The following is a 25,343-nucleotide window of genomic DNA, read 5'->3' as shown; positions in this document are numbered from 1 at the left end:
TAAATATAAAATACACATATACCAGATATTTACATTTTTGTGAAACAAATATAACAATGTGTTTAAAATGGTAGCTTTATAGATTTTAATTTATTTGTATCATTTTGTATTCTTCACAGTTTTACGGATATCAGTGCAAATGTTGCATTCAAATCAAAATAAAATACCAAGATGTGTTTTACCACAAAAGACAGAAATTTATAGACTTTTACTAGGATCAGTTGGTCCACAGAGAATGTGGAAGGAGGACCACTGGGATGTGCTCAGAAAACCTCCCCTAAGGATGTCAACTGAAAACTAAGACACCCTACCTTTAGTCTATCAGGTCATCAGTTGGCTGAAATTAATTAATTAATTTATTTATTTATTTATTTATTTCTGCCAGGCACTATGCTAAGTTCTGAGAAATTGAGCTACATGGCTTATGTATTTCCTCAAGGAGTTCACAACAGAAAGGAGAGGAGAAATACATCCACAATTAATCACAGTACTATAAACTAAACTAAGTGCTCTAGTGAGGATATCAACCTGGATTTCTGGGGGCTCCCAAAGGAAACAATTTTGATGGGAGTTGCAGGGGACAGTTGTAGGAGGCTTCTTACAGTGGGCTTTGAGAGGTAAGTTTGGAAAAAGCAGTTATTAGTTATCAAATAGGAATTCTGGGTTTGAACCTACATACAAAGTACCTGCTAATCAAATACCAGCAGGATCAATTAACCTGGAGAGGGGTAAGTCAGAAGGGACAAAGCAGTTTTATTTCAGAAAGTATCTCAAGCTCATATCAGAGTGCTTGGTTTCTGAAGCAGTTTGGAAATGCAGTCTGACTGCTGTAGGAATTAGAAGACATAAGTTCAAGTACTAGCTGTGCCCCTTACCAGCGGGGTAATCTTGGGCAAACCACTAAAATCTCTGACCCTCTATCCGTTTCCTCATTCATGTAATAATGATAATAATACTTTGCAAAACTGTTGTGAGCTTCAAATGTGATAATGCACATAAGAGACTTTAAGTGACATTCAAATAGTTCGGATGAATAAATTGTGATGGTTTTAACATAATAGAGAATATTTTGAATAATTATGGTTTATTTTTAACATTTATATTTAAACACTGATAGTAAAAAAATGACTGTATATGTAATACCAATCATGCATGAGTTTATAGCCTGATTGGCTTCATTTATTTTTTCAGAGCCCTAAACCTATTACTAATCCAAGTGCATCAAACTATAAAAACTGCTAACCATTTTTTTTCTCGGATAACATAATCTTTATTTCTTGAGACACTTTTTACAAACATTAAACTGAAGGTAACTGCATAAAAATGAAATGGAGACTCATAATTGCAAACTGCTTTCATGTCTGAAGAAGATTCAACTATCTCTTAGGAGTCAATTGTTCCTTGTTACCAGCTTATGATCCAGCTATAAAAGTATATCACTTAGCCTATGTCTGTCTACAGGTGCAAAGTATAGTGGCAGGCAGAAAACTGAAGTAATTATCCACAATAGTTAGACCAAAAAAAAAAGCCCACTTCAGCCCCCAAAAATTGAAGTTGCTTTGCAGGTGTCAGGGAAGCGTGGGGAGGGGGCCATGCTCAGCCTTCTTCCCTCGTTCTTTTGTACTCTTTAATCCTTTTCACCTTGAACACTCACTTCTATTATTTCTGGAGGAATAATATACTTTAGCCTTTTCTCTCTTTTTAAAAAAGATTTACTAAGGCTGATTGAAAAGGCTTAAAATGTCCTCTTCTCATAGCCCTTGATAAACATTTCATCTAACTTTTCTTGAGGCAGGATTTTAGCTGAAGTGCTACAGAAGACAAATCAAAACAATGATTTATACAACTGTGACTTTAACTTGAAAGTTTTTAAAGGACATCTTCCAACCAGAGCTGCCATTTGAAAATTAAAGAAAAAATGTCAAATGTATTTATCTTATTTACCCTCCCTCCCAAATTAGATTTAATGAACCCAAGGTTTTGTCTTTTCCAATCTATCAGGATGTAGCAATTGAATACTCCATAGTTACTTATTTCCATTCATTTCAAAAAGGTGAGGAAATTTTAGAAGGCTTCATCCCTCAACTGGAGAAAATTATCCACTCAGCTTTATTACTCAGCTTTCAAAGAAGAAAATATGTTTTTCTTGAAAACATAGCTTCTTTGAGTATCAATCACCTTTTATTATGCTTTTCTCAATGTCAAGAAATCTTCATCTTCCTAATTTTGTTCTGTCTTCAGCCATTGTATGTTTTCAAATTTTACTCAATATAAAAGTAATAGTGATCTACACATCTAAAAAATGATGATTCTGACCCTGGCTGATACTTTTCACCATGTTTGATCATGTTGAATGATTTCCTATATTTTATACATTGTATTATTACCTACCAAGCTGTGGAGAGTATAATCACATATTTTAACAACAAAAATCACCTCTAACATTTGAATGAACTTTACAAAATTTTCATACAAAGGAAAAAACTTTTTTTCTCTATACAGTGTCACTTCAATTAACTCCTTTTACTAACCACAATAATTTGTTAATGGTTTGGTAGCTTATACCTTGAAATGTCACTTGTCTGCCTTGGTCTGATTTCAGCCACGGATAATTACAGTACTAAATTCTAAGCTGGAGTATAGTTTAAATCCAAGGGAAAACATAATTCACCATTATAGCTTTAAAAAATGGTCTATACATTTGAAAAATACACTCACTTTAAATGTTTTGGCCTAGAACTAAAATTAAAATCACCCTACCTTAAAGTCTTATGTAATAATTTCCATGTAGGCTTCTGGAGTTTACTGCTCACAAGAAAAACTTAGCAACAAGCTACCTGTTTCCATAGGCAACTTGGCAATAGAATTTGTAGGTTAAATGAGAATAAAAAGATCTACTCAGGAGGCTGAAGTGAAAGGATCATTTGAGCCCAGGAGCTCTAGTCCAGCCTGGGAACATATCAAGAATCTGTCTCTTAAAAGAAGAACAAAATAAAGAGAGAGAGAGGAGGGAGAGAGAATGGAGGCCAGACATAGTGGCTCACCCCTGTAATCATAGCTCTTTGGGAGGCCAAGGTGGATGAATCCCTTGAGCCCAGGAGTTCAAGACCAGCCCAGGCAGAATGGTGAAACTGAGTCTCTGCACAAAATACAAATAATAATAATAGAATAAGCTTGCTGTGTTGGTGCACACCTATAGTGCTAACTACTCAGGAGGCTGAGGTGGGAGGATCACCTGAGCCTGGGAGGTTGAGGCTGCAGTAAACTGTGATTGCACCACCACCACTGCACTCCAGCATGGGTGACAGAGTGAGACACTGTCTCAAAAAAAGAGAGAGAAAATCAGAAAATATTCAGGTAATAGTGAGCCATTAATATGTGTGTGTGTGTGTGTGTGTGTGTGTGTGTGTGTGTTCATGATGTGTGTGTTTTGCTTTCTTTATGACTAATATTATCAGAAGAATATTGTCCAAAGTATAATTTTGATTATAATGCATAAGATATCTTGAAGAAAGTTGTCACTGTATTCAGAGCCAACGAATTCTGGAAAAGAGTCCAGATGTGAGGGCAGAGAGGATTAAATCTGAGTGGTAGTAATGGAAATGAAAAAGCAGACATGGACTTGAGAGATGTTTAGTAGGAGGAATAAATAAGAACTTGTAAATGATTAGATGGAGGGATAGGGCCAAAGAATAGTTTTAAGCCCAGGGAACTGGAAAAATGACAATACAGTAAAGACAAATTGAATTATGAATTCTCCAGGGATAGCCAGAGTTATCCAGTTTGGGGAGAAGAATGAGAGACTTAGTAGAAAGAGACATAATAACTGAAAGGATTTTGCTAGTTACCCACATAAAATGTCCAATAGGCAATTACAAGCGTGAAACTGTAATTTGTGATGACTATGAGCTTCTTGAGGACTGAAACCATTTGTTGTTCTTCTCTGAATTCTGCAGTAGTTAGTGCAGTGCCAGGCATGTAGTTTATGCTTGGCAAATATTGCCTGCATCTCTGGCTAGCTAGATGAAGATTTAGGGGCCAAATTCATAAAGAAATCAATGATGTTATGAGTGTGGACAAATATGGCCTTCAAGGGTAAGGTAGGAAGAAAGAAACTAAGAGGACAAAGTCCTAAGGAACAAATATGTGGAGGGAGTTGGAAGAAAACAGAAGCTGATAATGGTCAGTCAAGGAATTACACCAGAGAGGGAGAAGGAAAGGACAAAGGAAAAGAAAAGACAAAGGGAAGGGAAGGGAAGGGAGAAAGAAAAGCAGAAAGGAAGGAAAAGGAAAAAGGGAAGGGAAAGGAAAGGGAAGGGAAGGGAAGGGAAGGGAAGGGAAGGGAAGGAAAGGAAAGGAAAGGAAAGGAAAGGAAAGGAAAGGAAAGGAAAGGAAAGGAAAGGAAAGGCAAAAGAAAAGCAAAAAGGAAGGAAAAGGAAAATGGGGAAGGGGAAGGAAAGGAAGGGAAGGGAAAGGCAAAGGGAAGGGAAGGGCAAAAGGAAGGGAAGGGCCAAGGGAAGGGAAAGGAAAGGCAGAAAGGAAGGGAAAGGAAAAAGGAAAAGGAAAGGAAGGGAAGGGAAGGGGAAAGGAAAAGGAAAAGAAAAAAGAAGGGAAAGGAAAATGGGAAAAGAAAGGAAGAAACAAGAATAGAATCAGTGGACCTAGAGAAGAGGACATAGTGCTTATTTATCATTTGAATGCTTTTATCTATAAAGACTCAAATGAGAGAAAACATGGATGCAAAAATTACAAAGTCACATTTAGTGATCAAAAATGAAAATCATTAAAACGTTTTCTTAATAACTTAGAGTAAATAAATTAATAGCTCCTGTCACATTGATTCATCCGTTGCATGTGGGTACTCAATAAATGTTAATTGAATTAAATTAATAACATTTGCTCAACAGTAATAAAAACTTAATTAGCTGTCTATCTTTTCTCTGACTTAAGTTTATGTCCATTTGTTCTTGCAATTACCTGTAGCCCAAACATGAATTTTCTATTTCACTGATGTTTAAGATTCACTTTAATTTTTTTCTAAGAAATATAGATGAGCTTCTAATTTTTGTCCTAATTTTGGTTTGTTTTTAACTATTGGTAAAAATTATTTTCTCTAAGTTAATGTCAAGAACTATGAATAACATCCCAAATATAGTTTCACGAGTTCCTTATTTAACTCTAAAATAATTTTCTCTACAGAAGAAGTGATACTACTTTTTATATGTTTCTCCTTTGAGCTTATGCTACTTTATAGTACTTTGGGTGCAATGTCAAATAATACCATAAAGGAAGGAATCTGAATGTGATGAAATTATTGTTAGCATCATCTATAAGAGATGGAAGATGTCAGTAACATTCACCCAAAAATTGTGACTCACTTCAGATGTCAGAATTCTGGGTTGAACAGACTGGGTTCTCAAATGTGTGCATGTCAGATGACTTTCTAATGAGCAACAGATAGTTCCCACTGAGGAATGAAAAAAAATAAAAATATAAACAGAGATATAGAATTAAAATAACTTTATGAATGGCAGTTTAACTTCTCCATAAAATTCTCTCAGTACAAGCCTAGTGTGCTCCAAATGGTTGCTTAATGTAGCACACCACTTACATTCAAAATGCTATACTTAAAATTGTCACAAAATTAAAAAGAGAATCATATACCACTTGGCTGTATACTGTATTCTCCGCATGTTCTTACATTCCAGTAACCTCTATCCAACTTTTTTTTGTTACTGAATTACTTTGTGCAAAAGCAATTTAAATTACATGCAGCCTGACTACGTGTGATAATTTGAACTGATTGTTAATTAATTCTGTTAAGTAAATAGCTGCTGCAATCTCCATACTCATCAAGGTCTCGTTATCTATCAGCTCTTTCTGAGCTGCTCTCTAATGTACGGGATAAAGCAGCTGTAACAGAACAAGCAGGATTCCCTGAGTGTGCAAAGAAGGTAGTTTTGCTTTGCAAAGACTGCTTAGGGAAAGGCGAGTGTGTAAAACTCAGCTATTTGCAAGGCTCGATTTTGGGCAGGTGACACATCGCAGTATTTAGGGTGAGAAGGTTTTGCTGATGTGCATTCTCAGTAGTTAGGAAGGAGGGATAAAAGCTAAGAATAGGTTAGAGAAAATATTGCATAATATAAAAGGGAAAAGGACAAGCACAAAGCTTTTGGAATCCACCAGGCCTAGATTTGAATCTCAGTTCTACTACTGAATAAGGAGGAGGCCTGGGACAATTTACCTAAATAAACTCTGTAAGCCTTGGTTACCTTCATTCATCTGCTAACTGGGGATACCCATTCATACATTTCCCATCTGTTCAAGGAGGCTAACAATATCTACCTCCTAGAGTCTTTGTGATGCTTAAGTTCAATAAGGCATATAAGTGGTAACATAGAACTTGACATAAGATACATGCCACGCTGTGTGTGTTCGTGTGTGTGTGTGTAAAGCAGTCGTTTTCAACCGGGATGATTTTGTCCCACAGGGGAAATGCAGCAATATCTACAAACATTTTTCATTGTCATGAGCTAGAGGGTCAGGTGCTACTAGCATCTAGTGGATAAAAGACTATGGTACCACTAAACGTCCTACAATCTCTCCATGCCAGAAAAATATCTGGCCCAAAATATTGATGCTGCTCTTAGTGTTCTAAGACATCATTTGAATGTCCATCTATCTGCAATATTAGCTGATTACTGGATGCTTTGAAACCTAAGTAAGAAAAATAAACTAATTATGATTTTCATCATCATCGTCATCATCATCATTATATCATTAATTTGGTGAATCCCTCTGGGATTAGAGGAAGCCTAGTGTTCTCTCATCTGTAAGACTGATTCCACTTCAATATTCAATACTACATTAATTGCTTTCAACAATAGATGTTTTCTTGAATCCCTATTTCTGTCAATCCTTTTTATAGTGGATGAAACCACAACCAAGAAATTTAAAGCCAGCACATAAAAGGAAGAGAATAGAAATTAAACATTGTTGAAAACCAAGGCTGTTTGGAGGCTCAAAAGGAAACAAAAATGACCTAAGACAGTTGTGTATACCAGACTGATAGTTCTGGTGCCAGTTAGGAGTCTTCGGAAAGCAACCATCTCAAGATTGGTTTCTGAAAATCACTGATGCACAGGTCAGCGGGCTGTTCTCTCTCTTTCTCTAGTCTCAAATGCAGAAGATCCCAGGCATCGTGATTCCCAAACTCGTCTACATGTTGGAATCACCTGAGGAGCTTCAAAAATTCTCCCGTCCCACCAAGGATTGTGATTTAATTGGTCTCCTGAAGAGGAGAATACCAGAGCTTTAAAAATTCTGAATTTTTAAAAGATTTCCCAGGTGATTCTACTCTGCAGAAAAGTCTAGAACCCATTGCCTTAGAAGGCAGAACCCAGTAGACATTTCCATTGGCCCTAAACTAAGAAACAACCTTGGAAGGGAAATAAAGATGGACTTGGCAAGAATATATTTCTTGCACTGAGCTGCATAAGCATGGCAAAATCAAACCAGGTTGCCAACTGTATTATTAATTTCAGTCACTCAATGAGCATTACCCAACAAACAAGGCATTGTGTTAACAATGGTAATGTAATTCCCAAAGACACCTCTTGACCACCTCCCAGTTGTGCCACCAAGCCACGAGGCCTGTTGCTTGTTCAGGTTTTAAGTTGTTCCTGGGCATCATGAGCCTGTAAGGAAGTTATAAATTAACTGCACCATGACCCAGTCTGGTCCTCTCTGACATGATATTATGATATGCTTACACTTCTCAATCCTGTAACTTAGTTATTTCTTTGATGATTCGTTTGATGCTCATGAAGGTCAAGGTCCATGCCTGTCTTAGTCATCCCTCTATCCCCAGTATACAGCCCAGCATTTGTTGCAGAGCAGACTCCCAATCATTATGTGGCAGGAGAATGCATACAGTTGTCCCTCAGTGTCTGAGGGGAATTGATTCCAGGACTCTACAGATATCGAAATTTTCAGATGCTCAAGTCCCTAATATAAAATGATGTGGTATTTGCATATAACCTATGCATATCCTCTCATATACTTTACTTGATCTTTAGATTATTTATCATACCTAATACTATGCAAATGCTATGTAAGTGATTGTTATACTGTATTGTTTTTTATTTGTGTCATTTTTGTTGTTACATTGTTATTTGGGGAACTTTTTCTGAATATTTTCTATCTGTGTATCTAGGATTTGTTGTATTGGGGATGTGAAACCCACAGATACGGAGGGCCAACTGTACAGGAGATGTAAAATACATAGAACACTTGGGGTTTCTCAGCCTTCTCTATGGCTCTCCAAACCAGAATCTCAGTCAAGAACTTTGCTGGAAATTCCCTGAACATCTCTAACTATTGTGCCAGACAGTTACATGGAAATACAGCATGTTCCCAAGAAGCATACCCCCAAAGCCATACAGGTTATCACCTGAATAGGAACTTAAATACCAAGGCAGAGAAAGCCACTGTGAGGTTATGAGGACAGAAGCAGGAATGAGCTTATAGACTATTCATTTATATGCATTTTTCTTTTTAGAGAGGAGGAAAATGAGGTTTGTAAAAACAAAGTAATAAAGTGACTTGATTGAGATCATATGAATAACTCAGCAGTATTGCCCACCATATGAGATCCTTATCCTGCTCTTCAGATTAATACACTATGAGAGGAGGCTGGCAATGTACTATGAGATTTTGTTGATCCAAGTGAATGAATTGCTTGATTCTCCCTACTTATCACCAAAAAAAAAAAAATAGTAGAAATAAGTGTCACAAATTGCCATGATAGGTAAAGTTTGCAATGTGTATAAAATTTTATGATTGCACTCTTCTTTCTTATATTTTTATTCAAAATTGTCTTGCTCAATAATACTTCATTCTTTTTCTTAAGACTTCAATCTTAGAAAAGTCAAATGTGAAAATTTCTGCAAATGTCCATTCTTAGGTCACTAGGTCACATAAACTATAGTGGGTTTCTGTATGTGTTTTTTCTTTTTTCGTCTAGATACGCAACTCACAAATGAAAAGCATGCAGATGAGAAACCCATTAATGCTATCGTTATAAATTCAGTATCTGAATTCAATATCACAGATGGACCAGCCAAGGAAAACCCCAATGAGAAAAAACTGTCAGAATCCAGCACATCACTGTCCTCCCTTGAAGAATGCCAAACAACATTTTCTTACCTCCAAACTGATACTTCAGTTCATCACAGAGACACTGATGGTATGTTTCTCAGAATTCAAACCATCTCTAAATAAAGCTCCCAACCCCCATCCCCTGTAAAATCATCACATATGCTGTTAGGGAAAAAAAAGTCTTTATGAATATTAAACAGGAAGACTCTGATTTGAAAACTCTGGTGAATGACATATGTCAAGGTCACTTTGCAGTTATGAGGCGCTTGGCAGATTGTTTGCTCTCAAAGCTGGGAATCGGAGGCAGCATGTTTTAAATAGCTGGGGTGAGACATAATCATTCTTGCTATGGGGCTATGAGGCAGATAAAGAAAAATGGAAAACTTCTTTCTCTCCTCAGATATGGAACTATTCAGTCTATACCTCTAGTCAGAGAGAAGAAGGCAGAGAGAAATAGTATTAAAATGCTGGAAATATATAAATATAGACAGCATAAAAAATTAAGATGCTTACCTCAGCAATCTATGAGAAACGAGTGGTTCCCCTGGGTATCATCCCTAGACATTTTGATCAGTGCAAACCTAGACCCAACCATCCCTATATATGATATAAATGGTACGTTTCATTTGCAAAGCCAATTTCAAATTGGTTTGGTGATAAATAAACAATCAGCCAAACAAAGTTCAAAATTATGGACTCCACACCAAGATATGGAATTTTACTCAGGTTAACTTTGCAATGACCTTTACAGGAGACAAACCATTCAAGAATTTTGTAGTGTTCAGTATCTACATTTGCATTTAAAGAAAGTCTGGAGTTTCTCAAAGGAAAATGTAATAAGGTATGGTTTCTGGTCAACATTTAAATTCATATTTACTTTTTGAAAATAAGAAAAAAGATTAAATAAACTTTGAATAACAGCACCTTTGGAATCACACCAGTTTCACTTCTGCCTCTGAAGTCTATTAACTGTATAGTACTGGACGCGTTTTTTAAATTTACCATCTCTGAATTTCAGTCTCCGATTATACGATAGGCTCGTTAACACCATGGGATATGTTGGGGATCAAATAAAATAACATGTATAAAGCACCTAGTACAAAAGTTGGTACACAGTAGGTACTCAATTTTAGCCATGATTGTGATTACAATTTTGGAAAGTAAGGAAAGTTTCTAACACATGTTATATATGTGGTATCTTGTGCATATGTTGTCATGAATGCTTTAGGCCAGAAACTACAGGCTTAATTGCCTGTAGTCGCCTGCGGATAATACGAATACTAAGTAGGCTGGAAGTAAACAATAGGAATTGGTGAGGACTATGGCAAGCTGGAGAGCACATGGCTCATCTAAAGGTCACTGCCTCAACACAGTACCAGCTGATTGTTGCCAAAAGGAAATACAGGGCCAGAGTTGCCAGATATTGAAGTTTCCAAGAAAATCCAGAGACCAGAAGTGTTATATAAAATTTCTAAGTTTTCCAGTGTTGATCATTACTTGCATTTATTTTACAAAGCTCAAGATACTCCCAACAACACATTATTGGGCCAACTTTGACCTGTAGCTATCAGATTATGACTCTGAATTCAGGATGATACTCAAGTCTCTAGCTTTGGTAGAGATTAATCCCAGTCAAGAAAACGTAATGGCAGAGCGGCCTCTTTAAAAGCATCTTGATGCTACAGCATTTTATCAAATTTTACCAGGAATGTGTGGATGCTGCTTATCATGTGAATAATTGAATTAAGTTAAATTCCAGGACTGGGAATTGCCATTGTACATATCCACACAGTGAAACATACCTTCCCCCCACAATCACTGTGATCTGACCTATCAGGGATACTGGAGGAATAAGAGGGGCCAAGCCAACTAGCATGACACCTGAACTCTTGTATTCTCAGGAAAGGGTCCAAATCACTACTTCATTAAAATGGCAACTGACACCCAAGAGCCTCACGCAAAAAAAAAAAAAAAAAAAAAAAATAGCTGACTACTCTTCATTCAAAGAGCAAAGGAGATCCATGAAGATAATTAAATTAGATCATTTCCAGGAAATTCAGGTTGTAAGCTGACCACATAGGTGATAGTCCACTTGTCCTTTTCCTCCCGTGTGAAAAATCTCCCCAGTGAAGTAAGAGCTTTTGGCACCCGGATAAAAGAGAAAGGAAAAGAAGTCAGCCTAAGACCCCCAAAGAGTGATAAGAAACTCTTATTATCCTAAACAGCAAACATCAAGGAAATCAAGAGTTAAGTCAGACTCATTCCATTTTAGAGAATTTTCGATAGTAATTGTAATTAATTTAAGGATGCAGAAATTGAGATCTGGGGTCATTGTTCGTACTGAGATAAATACAGAAATATCTTTCAGGAACAGCAGGGAAAACAGAAGGGAAAAGAGAATATTGCATCCACTTTCATGTAGTTTGTGGCTAATTTATTTTCGAATGTATAAATGAGTGCGTAGGAATAGATGCTTAATTGCTAATATCTATTATTTATATACATTGCCCCACTTAAAACAGGATGGAAAAGCCTCACACATGCAGATTTTGTAAAATGTGTTACATCCATTAGCACAGTTCATGGTGTGTGCTCTGATGGGAATTTAAAAGGATCTTTACTGCACATCACACACTGTGTGCTGAAACATTACTTTATTACTAAATTGTGGTTCATCGTGTGTGGTCCCTTTCCTGAATAAAATGGAAAGTGTCCAGAGGACTATCCGTGTCCCCACTTCTGTTTCTGCAATCTTCTGATTGTGAAATCTTCTCTGTGGATAAGAAAACCAGAAATATATATGATATTAGAAAACAGTCCCCTTAAAAATAATCCTGAGAATATACCTAATTGATGTATAATTTTGAATTTGAGGCATCTCATCCAGGTGGAAGAGGAAAATCATAAATACAAGATACCTCAAAAGAATAGTCTTAATTACACCATGGACTACTGAATAAAATGATTGCATTTTCTACACTGTAAATTTCATACAATTAAATGCACTAGTGTCACCTTATAAAATGTTTCAATTTTATAATTATTTCAGTTCATTTGCTCAGAAAAAAACATAAGCACAAATTTACTTAGTATCACCCAAATCTAGTCATTCTAGTTCTAAAGAACTGACTTGAGTGTTAGTTGTGCTTGTCTGAACTTAAATAGATCTTGACATATTTAAGTAGCTATTAAAATTGATAACATCAGGGATGATACCCCAGCTAGAGAAAGGCATTCAATCACTCTTTATTTATTCCCATTCTACATTACAGACATTTTTTAAAGAACTCAATGTGGGGGAGTGGGAACTGATTTTTATACTTTTGGAAACTTTTAGTAATCAGTGGATTCATTGTGTCACGAATCTCATTATGATGCTGAATTCTCTGTGATAGCATATTAGTGTATTAAAATACTGGCTTTGGGCTGGTATCATGTTGGCTCTTTTCTTTTTCTTTGCTTTGAGGAGGAAGAGGAATGATTGTGATTTGCCTGGAGTCACTTCTGGGAGAACGATTCTTGCCACTTAGGATAAGGAGTCCTGGGGTAGCAGGAGGTGTGCTTCGGCAGCTCGGAAATGCTTCAGGAACTACTGTGGTTGCTCTTATCCCTCCCACCTCCTAATCATGGGCACCAAGATGGCAAGATCCAAAGTTGGGAGGGCAGAATCAGGGAGTGCAGGACCGCAGCCATAAGGCTCCCCTCAAATACACTTGTGGAACCTCCTTGCATTGCCATCTTTTCCAGTCTAATTTAAAATGATGCTTTCTAGTGAGAGAGATTCTCCCTCCTAATTAGCCAGTCCCCAGTTGTACATTTAACACCTCTGGAAGCTGTGTTAATTCTTCAGTGTCATTAGGGTATCACTTTGCACATCACGGCCTCCGTGTCCTAAAGGTGCCTCGGGGTGTAGCAAGGAAATGAACCCCAAGGGGGTTTTTGTCATGGCTTTTTGCTCCCAGCGAAACACCACTGTTGACTGTGCAGCCTGCAGGTCTCTGATCCATCTTAAACCTTCTTTAATTCAGGTTTAAGGAAGGAAAGCCAGGTAGACACTTCAATAGCAGTGATTAGAGCCTCTGCCAGGATGCCAGGTGTCCTATAGAGGAGATTTAATACACAAATAACTTGTGACAAAGGTATTAGAAGAGCAGAAAAGTCAAATACAGTGAACAGTAAGCCACCCAGACGTTAGCAACAGCAAGAAGCCCCTCCCACCTCTTCCTTTCGTCCCACTGGCCTCCTAGTGCACTGGTATGAACTTGGAGACCACTAGTACTAACTGTTGTCAGACAGACTACTAGTCACTAACCACTATCAGATAGAGCACTAGTTACTAACCGTTATCAGATAGACTATGAGTCATACCCACTATCAGATACAGCACTAGTTACTAACCCGTTATCAGACAGACTACTAGTCACTAACTACTATCAGATAGAGCACTAGTTACTAACCCGTTATCAGAGACAGCACTAGTTACTAACCCGTTATCAGATAGATTACGAGTCACTAACCACTATCAGATAGAGCACTAGTTACTAACCGTTATCAGACAGACTACTAGTCACTAACCACTATCAGATAGAGCACTAGTTACTAACCCGATATCAGAGAGAGCACTAGTTACTAACCGTTACCAGATAGATTACGAGTCATAACCACTATCAGATAGAGCACTAGTTACTAACAGTTATCGGAAAGACCACTAGTCACTAACCACTATCAAATAGGCCACTAGTCACTAACCGTTAGCAGATAGACCACTAGTCACTAACTATTATCAAGTAGACGACTAGTCACTAACCATTACCAGATAAACCACTAGTCAGTCACCAATCACTGTCAGATAGACCACTAGTCACTAACCACTGTTAGACCACTAGTCACTAACCACTATCAGATAGACCACTAGTCACTAACTACTGTTAGACCACAGTCACTGCCATTAGCCAGAGCCACAGAGGGAAGATATACACTCAGAGAGAGAGGAAAGCAAAGAGAAGATAAAACCACTGCCTAAGACACCACCCAAAGCAAAGAGCAAGAGGAGAAGTACCCTGAATTTTCTCTTCCTCCCATCTTGCAGGTTCCACTTACTGCCTTCTACTGTCTGAATCTAGACAGAAGCCACTAAGAGCAACTGGAAAATGTTCTTTGCCAATCTTGGGAATCCAGCACAGAGGAGGGCAAGAGGAGGGAATGGAGAGGGAAGCAGGCCATCAAGAAGCCAGCAGTGGCCTGTGCCATGCTCAAGTGTGTCAGAAGGAAACTGGGAGCATACTATGGAAGATAGGTTGGCGTCCTAGTTAAAAACTATGGAGGAGTCAGTCTGGATTCAAATTACAGTGCCGCAATAGCCTGTGTTTCCTGGGGCATGCCTTTAAACACTCTTTGCCTCAGTTTCCTCATCCATAAACAGGGATCATAATAGTACTCAACTCAGGGTTATTTGGAGACCTGCATAAGCTCTATGTGGAGGCCTGCACAAAATTTGTAATAGTGAAGACACGGAATCAAACTAAAGGTCCATCAATGATAGACTAGTTAAAGAAAATGTGGTACATATACACCATAGAGAACTACACAGCTGTAAAAAAAGAACAAGATCACATCCTTTGCAGGAACATGGATGGAGCTGGATGCCATCATCCTTAGCAAACTAGCACCGAAACAGAAAACCAAATACCACATGTTCTCACCTATAAGTGGGAGCTAAATGATGAGAACACATAAACACAGAGAGGGAACGACACACACTGGGGCTTATTGGAGGGTGGAGGGTGAGATGAGGGAGAGGATCAGCAAAAATAACTATTGGGTACTAGACTTAATACCTGGGTGATGAAATAACCTGTCCAATAAACCTCCATGACACAAGGTTACCTATGTAGCAAACCAGCACATGACCCCTGAACTTAATAAATGTTTTTTTAAAAAAAAGAATTTAAAGAAATTTTTAAAAAGTTACAAAACAAAGGTTCTAAATAAAGAAGGAGAAGAGAAATAAACACCCCCCAAAAAAGTATAGAGGGCTATAGACTGGCTTTTGGCAAAATAGTTGACACATATAACAGTGTGATAGAGACCAAAGGCTTTGGATCCAGAAAGACTTAGATTTGAATCTCTGCTCTACAATCTTACAGTTGGGAGGATTTAGCACAGTCAGAAACAATCTCTGAACCTTAGTCCTTGCATCTAAAAAATGAGGACCACAATATTTACTTGTTAGAATCATTCGTTGATTTAGTCAGTCAACCAGAGAGAGAGATGGTTTTTTGCCTCTTGCAACGTAGATTCTAGTAAGAGGAGGCAACAAACTAATTTCATGCCATCCTGTGGTCAGTGCTATGAAGAAAAAATAAAACAGATTGCTGTGAGAGTTTCAGCAAGGATGTGATTTAGAGGGAAGGTGTTTGAAGCTAAAAACGTAAAGGTTTGAATAGGAGTTGGGTGAAGTTGGGGGACAGAAGGGTGTGCAATGCAGGCAAAAACACAGCTTGTGCAAAGACCCTGAGCCAGGTGCATTCCAAATACTGCAATTTAGTCAGTGTGGCTGGAGTGCTGTGAGTATGAAGTAAGTAGAGTAGGTCCAGAAGTCAGAGAAATAGGCAGGAATCCAGTCATGCAAGGGCTTGTAGGCTAAGGCAAGGATTTAGCACTTTTCTCTAAGAGGAGAGTGAGTTGTTTACATTTAGAATTAAAAATATCGAAGGAGCTGATGAATTTGAAGTGGGCTGGTGTGGAAGCAGAGTGTCCTTGCCAGGGGGCTATTGCTGTTGACCTGCTGGTGGCTGATGGTGGCCAGAGCTAAGATGGTGGCCCTGCAGGTGGTGAGCAGCTTGTGGAGTTTGAATACGAATTTGAGGTGGAATCAGCAGCACTCAGCAATGAATTGCATGGGAAAGTTATGATGAGGAAAAGCAAAATGACAAAGAATGACTACCAGGTTTCTGCCGAATTCATCTGTGTGTTCAGGAGCCATCCATAAAAGAAAATAGGAGGAGAAACAGATTCGTAGGACCGGGGAGTGAGAGATCCAAAATGCAGTTTGGCCTTGGTAAGTGAGATGTTTTGAAGACGTTGCAGAAGGGATGTGCAGCAGGCAATAGCCTATATGGTACACACTTTTGGATGGGCTGAGAGAAGGGGTGCGAATCATGGGATATGACTTTGAATATCACATTTATTAAACACTAAATCCCCAGGAAATAGTGCAGGCAAAGAAAAATATACTCATTCAGGACAAGAGGAAATCCAACACTCTTTTCAAACAGTTGCAAATTTTCCCCTGAACTGCTTGTGCAAACAAAAATTGGCCATATGCAAAACAGTTTTACCTGCTCATGTAGAACTATTTAACATGCCTTTTAGGAAAAGTGTGGAACACACTTGAAAGTTCGGAAAAATCTGTTTTCAATTCATTAATGTTACTATGTTGTTTTTGGGCAAGAGACTCTGCCTTTTAAAACCAAATAAAAAGGACTGACTTAGAAACAGAAAAAAAAAAAAGGGCTCTATTCTCAAGTGCAAAATAGGTGGGTAGAAGGAAAGAAGTGCCAATTTGGCCAAAGGATTAAGCCAAAACTTTTTTTTTCTTTTGTAAATAAAATCTACAGTATACATCAGAAGACGAGACCTCCAGAGTCTGCCAGCTTGAGGAGACATTGGCAAGAGCAATTGAACCAAAAGGTTGTACACTCTCAGGAAATTATAAGACCACTTTACAAACAGGTCCTTCACACTCTGATAGGAAGCACCAGCTCCTATCCTTAAGGTCACCTGCATTCCTGCCCTACTTAGCTCCAAAGCAAACTTTAAACCTTGCATGTATGAAGGACAGGATCCAGTGGACTCATTTTTATATGGTCATAAGCTTGAGTAAGTCTCCTGAGCATTCAGCCTGAGGGATCACAGAGTATTCACTTGGAATATGATCTGCTGACAGACTCTTCTTTTCCAGTGGCTGCTATAGCAGCGGTCTTCATATTGGTGAAACTCAATGAGGTTGTATGTCCCTCATCTTTGACCACCTTTTCCTTTTCAGAAAAGCATAGTTGAAACGTCTATGTACTGTTACTAACTTACTCTTGCATTTTTGTGGGCGGCTTGTGGTGACTTATGAGATATGGGAGAGTTGGTCACATGCTAAAAGCTGGCTCTAGGTGAAGAAATATACAGCAAATTTGGCAAAGAGATGAGTATGTACACTGTAGAGGTATTGTGGAATCTGCTGCCTAAACTATAAATACTGAGTAATGGCCACAGCACCTGCAACAATATATGACAATTAAAGTAGTCATAACAGTCATGATGTGGTTCTTTACCACCATCATTCTGGGAAGAAAGGAAGGGAAGGTAAGAGAAAGAGGATAGAGAGAAAAAGAGGAAAGAAGAAGATTTTTGTTTACTTGTATTCAGGACTCACCTCATAAGTTTATATAGTGTTTTTACAAGAAACTAAAGTGGCTTTCTTTAAAATATTTGTTCCTTTTCATAAGATGTTTCCATATTTTTCTTTCACTTGCAGACTAATAATTATACGAATAATGAAAGAAAAGAGTTTTCTGGAAAATGAAAAGTAAATGAATAGGGCGATAAGAGCACTGATACTATAGGCAAAATCTCTTCCTTATGCTTATACACTCCCCATTGACTAAAGTCTGAAAACCAAAGTTATTAGCATTCTTATTGGGACAAATATAGACTCTTAAGAAAGTCAAATTTAAATCAATTAACAAGCCCATCTAGAGGAGAAATTTTTCTCCAATTCATGCTAGAATGTTACTTTCAATTATCAATAATCTTCAGATTACTGATTTTAATTAATTAGATAATATATCACATGAACACTTACCTACCCTTTTACAAAACACTCACACATTTTTTAGACTTTTTTAACTTAAAAGAAAGAAAAGTTATAGTTTTAACAAGAGAACTGCTACATCTTCTAACTAATTCCCTTTATGGAAACAAAAAACATAATAATCTATAACCCATCACAGCTGTTTGGCTAGAATTACCAATTACCTTCAATGCCTTAGAGATACTTTCCAGATTTTTACAAGTCTGCGTAGTAAATTTTTAAACCAATTTTCTTAAAGAGGATTGATAAGATTTAAAACCTTTTAGGCATATGATGACGTATTTCACTTAAACAACTTGAATATAAAATCAAGGCTTTACATAACTGGAGGGAAACGGAAACAGAGATTAAAAATAAAACACAACCCAAAAGCTGTGATTATTTTAAAAAGCATTTATATTAAGTTTTGAAATGTGCTTTTTGCTTGCACTGGAATATGGGTGTGGCAGATTTATGGGAATCCATGTTGAAAAATAACAAAGCCTGATGATAAGAAACAGGGCATTTCTACAGTCTCTCCTTGTCCCCAGTCCTAATTGCTTCTTAAGCCCCAAGTATTTGGGGAGTCCCTGCAATTTTTCAGACAGTTGCAAGGTTTCCAAAGAGGTAGCTAATTGTGTGGATTCCCAGAGCCTTGCAGGCAAAGTAAATAAAGGAGTTTAGAAAAGTGACAGCACTTTAAATAACCAGATCATGTCGAATCAATAGGAAATGCTCAGGAAGTTAATAAAGCAATTACTTAAGTAGAGTGAGCACTGGCATGGGGGTGGGGGAGCTTGAGAGAAGAACGGTGTACATTACCTCTAATGTGGATAAATAATTAAGAGTTGGCTATCAAGTTATCAAGTATCCCAGCACACATGCCCGCCGTTCATAGACACCCCCAGATGTGCCACTATTAATTGGTCTTCTTCTTTAAACAGAGGAGTGTGCCTCCCTTATCCTCGCCTGTCTGTTTTGCCAGTTTTGGGACTGTCTCCTGATGCTCCCCGGCACGTGCGAAACAGTGTGTACCAAAGTGTGCTGCCCCTCTCACCGGTATCACCACACCTCGGATGAAAATCACTCTCGGAATGATTGCAACTGCAATTGTGACATGGACTGCAGCCTTTTTGAATCTTGCCACGAGACCAGCGAGTGTCTGGAACTGGCCATGGAGATTTCAGAAATCTGTTACCGCTAGTACAGTGAAGTAACCACATTCCGGCAGTCCTTTTGGCCACAGTGGGAAATTCCATTACAACAAGACTGATTTCCATGTGCTGAAATGTAAGGACTGTACACATTTCTTGGATGCTATAGGCCATTTTATTCTGCACCTGTCTAGGAAAGCTAGTATTGTCAACTCAATGGTCTTATTCCAAATTTCACAACCGCATGGCTCACTGAAAAATAAGATTCTTGATCACATGTGATGAACAAATCTTAAATACCTCTTAAATGCCGTAGGTACAAGATGTTTCTTGACTATAAAATAGCATGTTAAGCCACTGTGTTATTGCACTCATCAGCTTGCATCACGGATTCAACCTCATTCACAAATTCAGGACAAATTAGTGCATTCTTTTAGAACTGACATACATTAGCTCGTCTTTCTAATGGACTCATGCATAAACATTATGTATTGTTGGTTATTATTAATAATGTATTGTATAACATCATTTTGTAATTAAAAATTTATTTATACAGTCTCTTAAAATTCACTTATATGTACAGTTTAGGTAGGAAAGGGAATTAAATGAATTAGAAACCATGTTCCTGTAATTACAACAGATGTCTCTAAAACATCTCCAGTGAATTTTGAATATGGTGTACTTCAAGAGAGTACTATAATTCTAGACCATATTATTGTACGTCTATGACTATGTCATAACAGGTTATTCATATTCTTAATTTGTTACAGAAAGGCTGTTAGTTATTCTAATAAGCATAAATGAGAATTATGTGCAAGTTTCAAAAAAAAAAGATCCCAATCAATTCTTCACTTTCTTCATTTTTATTTGTCAGGTCCAATAAGCAACAGGATATTAAAACAGATTCCATTCATTTTACAAAACTATCATTTGTATAGATACTAGGAAGAAATACACGTTGAGGGTATTTATTCAGCACCAAGCTTCTTAATATGGCATGTGCATCAGAAACCATATGTTTTTCCTTGTCTGATAATTAAAGTGATCAATAATTATGTCAAGTACTTCTTTTACTTATTTTTTTTTAAGAAAAAGATGTGATATAGACTGGAAAGTGAGGTTCGTCTCAAATAAGTTGAAACAGTTTGTGGTGAAAACACATCTACATTAAAGTTAGTTTGGAATCTTCTTTACTTTCTGTAGAAACAATTCCATAGTCCTTGGGCAAATACATTGCTCATTACTTTGTGCTAAATTTCAATGGATATATCTTAATATTTTCATTGGATATAAAAAAGCATCATGCATGAGTAACCAAACAAAGAACACAAAAGTGAAATGGAGAGTTGAGGGAATTTTTTGTGTGTGATTTAAGGCAACAGCAATAGCAAAAGAAAACTCCAAAATACCTGTTTTTCCTGACTTAGGAAATTTCAGGAAAAATCACCATTTGCTTTATTTCTGCAGCAAATTAACACATTTTTCTAATTTGAAGTAAATTCTCCCAAACATTGAAAACTATTCATCTTTTAAAAATATTTGTAAACTGCCTCTAAAAAGGCATTTAACCACTCTCAACTTGCTGCTGGCAGCGCAGTGCATCCATGGTTAATGCTGGCTTCATTCCTGTTTGATGATCATGTTATTCACAAACCACAGAGCATGAAAGTGCCCCACACCTTCTATGAAACAGTATTTCTGCTTTTCAGAAGCTCGAAGAAACAGCTCTATACTCGATGCATAGAACTTGTAGATCATTAGAAGAAAAAAAAAAATAGATTCCTAGAACAGGAAGGGAACATAAGGCTGTTCTTATGCAACCTTCTTATATTTCACAGGGGAAAACAGAGGCCCCACGAACTGACTTATTCAAGACCACATAGTGAATTATTGGCAGTGTCAGGAACTCTAACATGGGTTCTAATTTTCTCACTACCTGCACTACTCAATTCTTAGTCCAGCTGGTACACAGTGGCACAGGTGTTAAGTTATTAAAATACTAAAACACTACCAGACCGACTCATCAACTGTTGTTGCCTTGCACCTCCTAGTGCTTCCTTATGTCCCATCCCTCCTGGCTCCTCTCTGAGCACCTACCGCTCTACCCGTGGTCTAGTCACTAAAGGAGGAACACCTGGGGGTCTCTGGAACCCTATTCTTATAATATGGTACCTGGTATCATTGGTGAGGCCATGCCATATTGTTGTTAAATATTTCAATTATCATTCCCTTATTCTTTCTACTCTACATACCCTCAAATTATGCAAAGATTGTGCATTTCAAATGTGAATTGAATGCTTGTCAATTAGAGACATAAAAATCACCAGGTCTTATGTGATAATGTGGTCAGAACACTACAAGATCTTTCTGTGGCCCTGCTTTCCACGGTTTGTTAACTTTGTTCCTCAATTTCAGAATTCACCGTGCTACAACAGAAAGGGTCGGTTATACAAAGTGTGAAATTTCTTTTCTTTATAACCAATAATAAAACATCATCCTTTTTGCAAACATGAATGGCTCTTTCAATTGAATTCTTGCACAATGAAACATACGCAACTGGGAAAATACAATTGCAGAAGTAAGGTAGATCAAAAAGGGATGTGGTTATTGATTAAATACAAATATCAGAATCTAAGAAGGCTCAGATATTTTATGCAATGATGAAGGCCTGTGATTACAAATAAAGATAATGTTGTTCTTTAAGATGGGACTTCTCAGGGAACAGAGTATTCTGATTTAAGGAAGCGTGCTAGAGTAAAAGAGATTTAAGAACATACAATCTTTATATAGAATGAAGAACAGCATTTTTCCTACAGCATTATAACCACATATCTACATTGTCTTTGCTCTGCTCAAGGGATTTTTTATAAAACCATTGCTTCTGTAAAAGTCGACAAAATATGGAAAGCAATGAAGATATGAAGTTACATTTAACTTGCTAATGAAATTTTCCCACTACATAAGCTGATAGGCCTACAAAATTAATTATCAATGCTGGACAATCAAAGTTAATAGAGCGAAAGCTGCTTCAGTTTTTTTCCAAAGGCGTAAGAAAACATCCAGGCAGAGAAACTTTACAAATAGGAAACATTGTGGGAGGGTGTATTAGCACTTTTTCAAGGATAAATGTATAGATGGAAATATTTGATAGGCAGAATTCATGACCCAGTGCCTCTAAGTTTCTCTCTCTCAACAAAACAGAGAAAATTATTAATATGTACACTTAAGTAAGGTTGTTTGACTGTAAGAATTTTGCCCATCAAATACTAAGTTCCCTCAGTCCACACAAACTATAGACTCTGATAAAATATAAATATTTGATTTAAGAGTTTATTGGGTGTTCTTTGAAGAAGATCTGGGTAAAACCTAAACAGTTGCCACATGTATCTTCAGGTGAGCTGTGCAGAAAGGCAAAGTGAATAGAGTCAAACAAATTTCTAGTGATAATCAACATGGGGCTGGACTTGGTGGCTCCTAGCACTTCAGGAGGCCAGGGTGGGAGCATCACGTAAGGCCAGGACTTTGAGACCAGCCTGCGTAACATAATGAGACCCTGTCTCTACAAAAAATAAAAATTAAAAAATTCGCTGGCATAGTTGCACGTTCCTGTAGTCTTAGCTACTCAGGAGGCTGAGGTGGAAGGATGGCATGAGCCCAGGAATTCGAGGATACAGAGAGCCATGATTATGCCACTGCATTCCAGCCTGGGTGACAGAGCAAAACCTTGTCCTCAAAATAATTAATTAATTAATATGGGACTAAAATTATATTGTGGGGCTTCTCCAACAGAGGTCCGAACAGCTCTAAATATTACAGGGAAGGAGTCCAGAATGTAGGGAGAGGGCAAGAAATGCAGGTGGGGGCCGGAGCAGCACCATTATTTGGATAAATTTGCCACCCTCTGATCTACCATCTTGATATGCTTCACAGCTCTGCTTTTTCCACTGCATCTAAAGCAGTGATTCTCAATTCCCTCCCTCCCAATTTGGCAAAGCCTGGAGAGGTAATTGATGTCACAATGGAGGGCAGGAGACTGCTACTAGAATCTTGTGGGTAGAAGCCAGAAATGTTGCTAAACATCCGTAAGGCACAGGACAGCCACCACCCCTGACTCCCACCAACAAATATCTAAATGTCAACAGCATTTCACTGAAGCATTCTGTCAGTGTCAATTATCCATCACCAATTCACCTTTAGAAACTGTTGAAAATAGAGTTGCCAGACAAAGTACAGGATGCTGAGTCAGCTTTGAATTTCAGAAAAACAACAAACAAGCATGTCCCAAACATTACATGCGACCTACTTATACTACAAATACGATTCCTGATTTATCTGAGATGCAAACGTAGCTGGGTGCTCCTTATTTCTAATTGTTAAAGCTGGTAACCCTAGTTCTAAAGACTCCACATTTTGAGAAGGGGTCAATAGAAGTGATGAACCTTCAGCTTTCTCCCAGCCGCCCAGAGAGTAGGGGTTGTTTATCTCTTTGGTGGGAGACCAGGACATTCGTTGGGCCACACTTTCCAATGTGGTGCAATCTAAGACAGGTTCGGGGAGTTTGGCTTAAAGATCACCTCCATGGCATTTTCCTTCCTGTCCACAGCTTACACAGGGCCCATGGCCCTGGACTACCCTGGCCAAATCTCCTCTGCTTCACATCTTGATTGGCAGCTGAGGAGGACCCTCAGCCAAAGGATTATCTTGATTCAAAGGGTGGGAAGAAGAACGACTTAAGTCTGCAGATCTAAAACACATTGTCTGATTCAATCCTTGGCCAGAAAGACCTGTATTAGAGGTTCTAGAAGAGCTATAAAGGAGTATTTTCTCCTCTCCAGATATTTTCCTTTCCGTATTTTGCTATTAGGGCACTTTGGGGGGAGAGGGGGTAAGTGGGAGGGCGAGATGGAGACATGTTTTGGTCATGGATTGCAATACTATCTACTAAAATCCAAATTTCACCTTACACTCTTAGTATATAGTTAGGGGTGGACCAGAAAGATTGATGTGTTCTCTACATAATTTTTATTTTTATTAATTTATTTTATAGATGAGAAAAAATATCATATAGAAAATATTTAAGTATTTTTATATATTGTCACATTCTCTAAACAGCCCTATAAAATAGATTTTATTATTATTTCCATTTCTTTTTTTTAGGGAAAGAGTCTTAAAGAGGTTAAGTAAATTGTCCCAGGTTACACGGCAAATAAGCAATTATCACAAGGTTTGAGCCCAAGTCTGTTCATTCCAAAACCCATGCTTTTAATCACTAAACCTAAAAAGTTATACGTGTGAAAAATTATGAAACCAAGATAAAATTCAAGTAGTCACTTTTAAAGCATTCAGAAAAATACAATGGCTATATTCAAAGAAAAGCATTCACTGATAGAAAATGTTTTAAGAGTTGTTATCCTGTACAATGATTAGAATTTGGAACATCTTCAAAATGCTTTTAAGATACGTACCCAATAAGGAATAAACGCAAAGTCAATGTATTGCAATGTAATCCTTATGTCAGTAGTTTTGCTTCATTTATCTATGGTTACAAAGACTTACCTTTTAGTGTTCCATTTTAGAAAAGCAACTTTGATCTTTGCTCTAAGACAGTCAATCATGCACAATGCACCCAGGCCAGCCCCTCATCAGCATTCCACCAGAGGGTTCTAGGAGCATGAATTGTTTTTAATCAGTCAACAACACTATGCTCAAAAAATGCATTCTGATACTTAGACCTTTTATCTCAAAAGCTATACAGAATCCAAGGTCACGGCAACCTCTTTTATGGTTTATTGTTCCTCAAATGTACTTAGAGTGAATTTACAAAGCCACAACTTATTTTGTGGATACAGGGCTTTCATTAAATTCAGCACTCCCCAACATCCTCTTTGTTTCCTCTTTCAGCACTTTCTGCCTATAGTTCCTCATTTGATATTGAGTTCCCGTAAAATTTAAAAAATAAAATGAGAATATTGAAGAAGATTCTCTCAGTAGCTAAGCTACTCATCATTTGAAGTTGAGACTTCAGAAAGCTCCTTTAATGGGTCCAATCACTGCTGTGTAGTTTGCAATACTAGGGGCAGGTCCCTGCAATCAGGGATGAAGGCAAGAGGCCAGGATGGTCCCACTGTCGCCACTCTGCCATTGTTGTGATCCTCTCCTTGCCAATGCGGGCATGGCAGTAAACC

General features: G+C 37.7%; 1 protein-coding gene across 2 annotated transcripts in view; it reads left to right on the top strand.

Annotated features, from left to right (window-relative positions):
- MDFIC2 (MyoD family inhibitor domain containing 2) overlaps positions 1-21,668 on the top strand; it is a 112,084-nt gene extending 90,416 nt beyond the window's left edge. For both annotated transcript variants that reach the window (XM_045385881.3, XM_045385882.3), the window contains 2 exons: positions 9,026-9,247; positions 18,949-21,668. In XM_045385881.3, the coding sequence (XP_045241816.1) occupies positions 9,026-9,247; positions 18,949-19,208 (482 nt within the window). In that variant the 3' untranslated portion in view covers positions 19,209-21,668. The remainder of the gene's footprint in view (positions 1-9,025; positions 9,248-18,948) is intronic.
- The last annotated feature ends 3,675 nt before the right edge of the window (positions 21,669-25,343 follow it).

This window comes from Macaca fascicularis, chromosome 2, assembly GCF_037993035.2.
Source record: "Macaca fascicularis isolate 582-1 chromosome 2, T2T-MFA8v1.1".
Taxonomy (NCBI): Eukaryota; Metazoa; Chordata; class Mammalia; order Primates; family Cercopithecidae; genus Macaca; species Macaca fascicularis.
The sequence above is the reverse complement of the archived record's forward strand: the minus strand, read 5'-3'. Positions and strand labels throughout refer to the sequence as shown.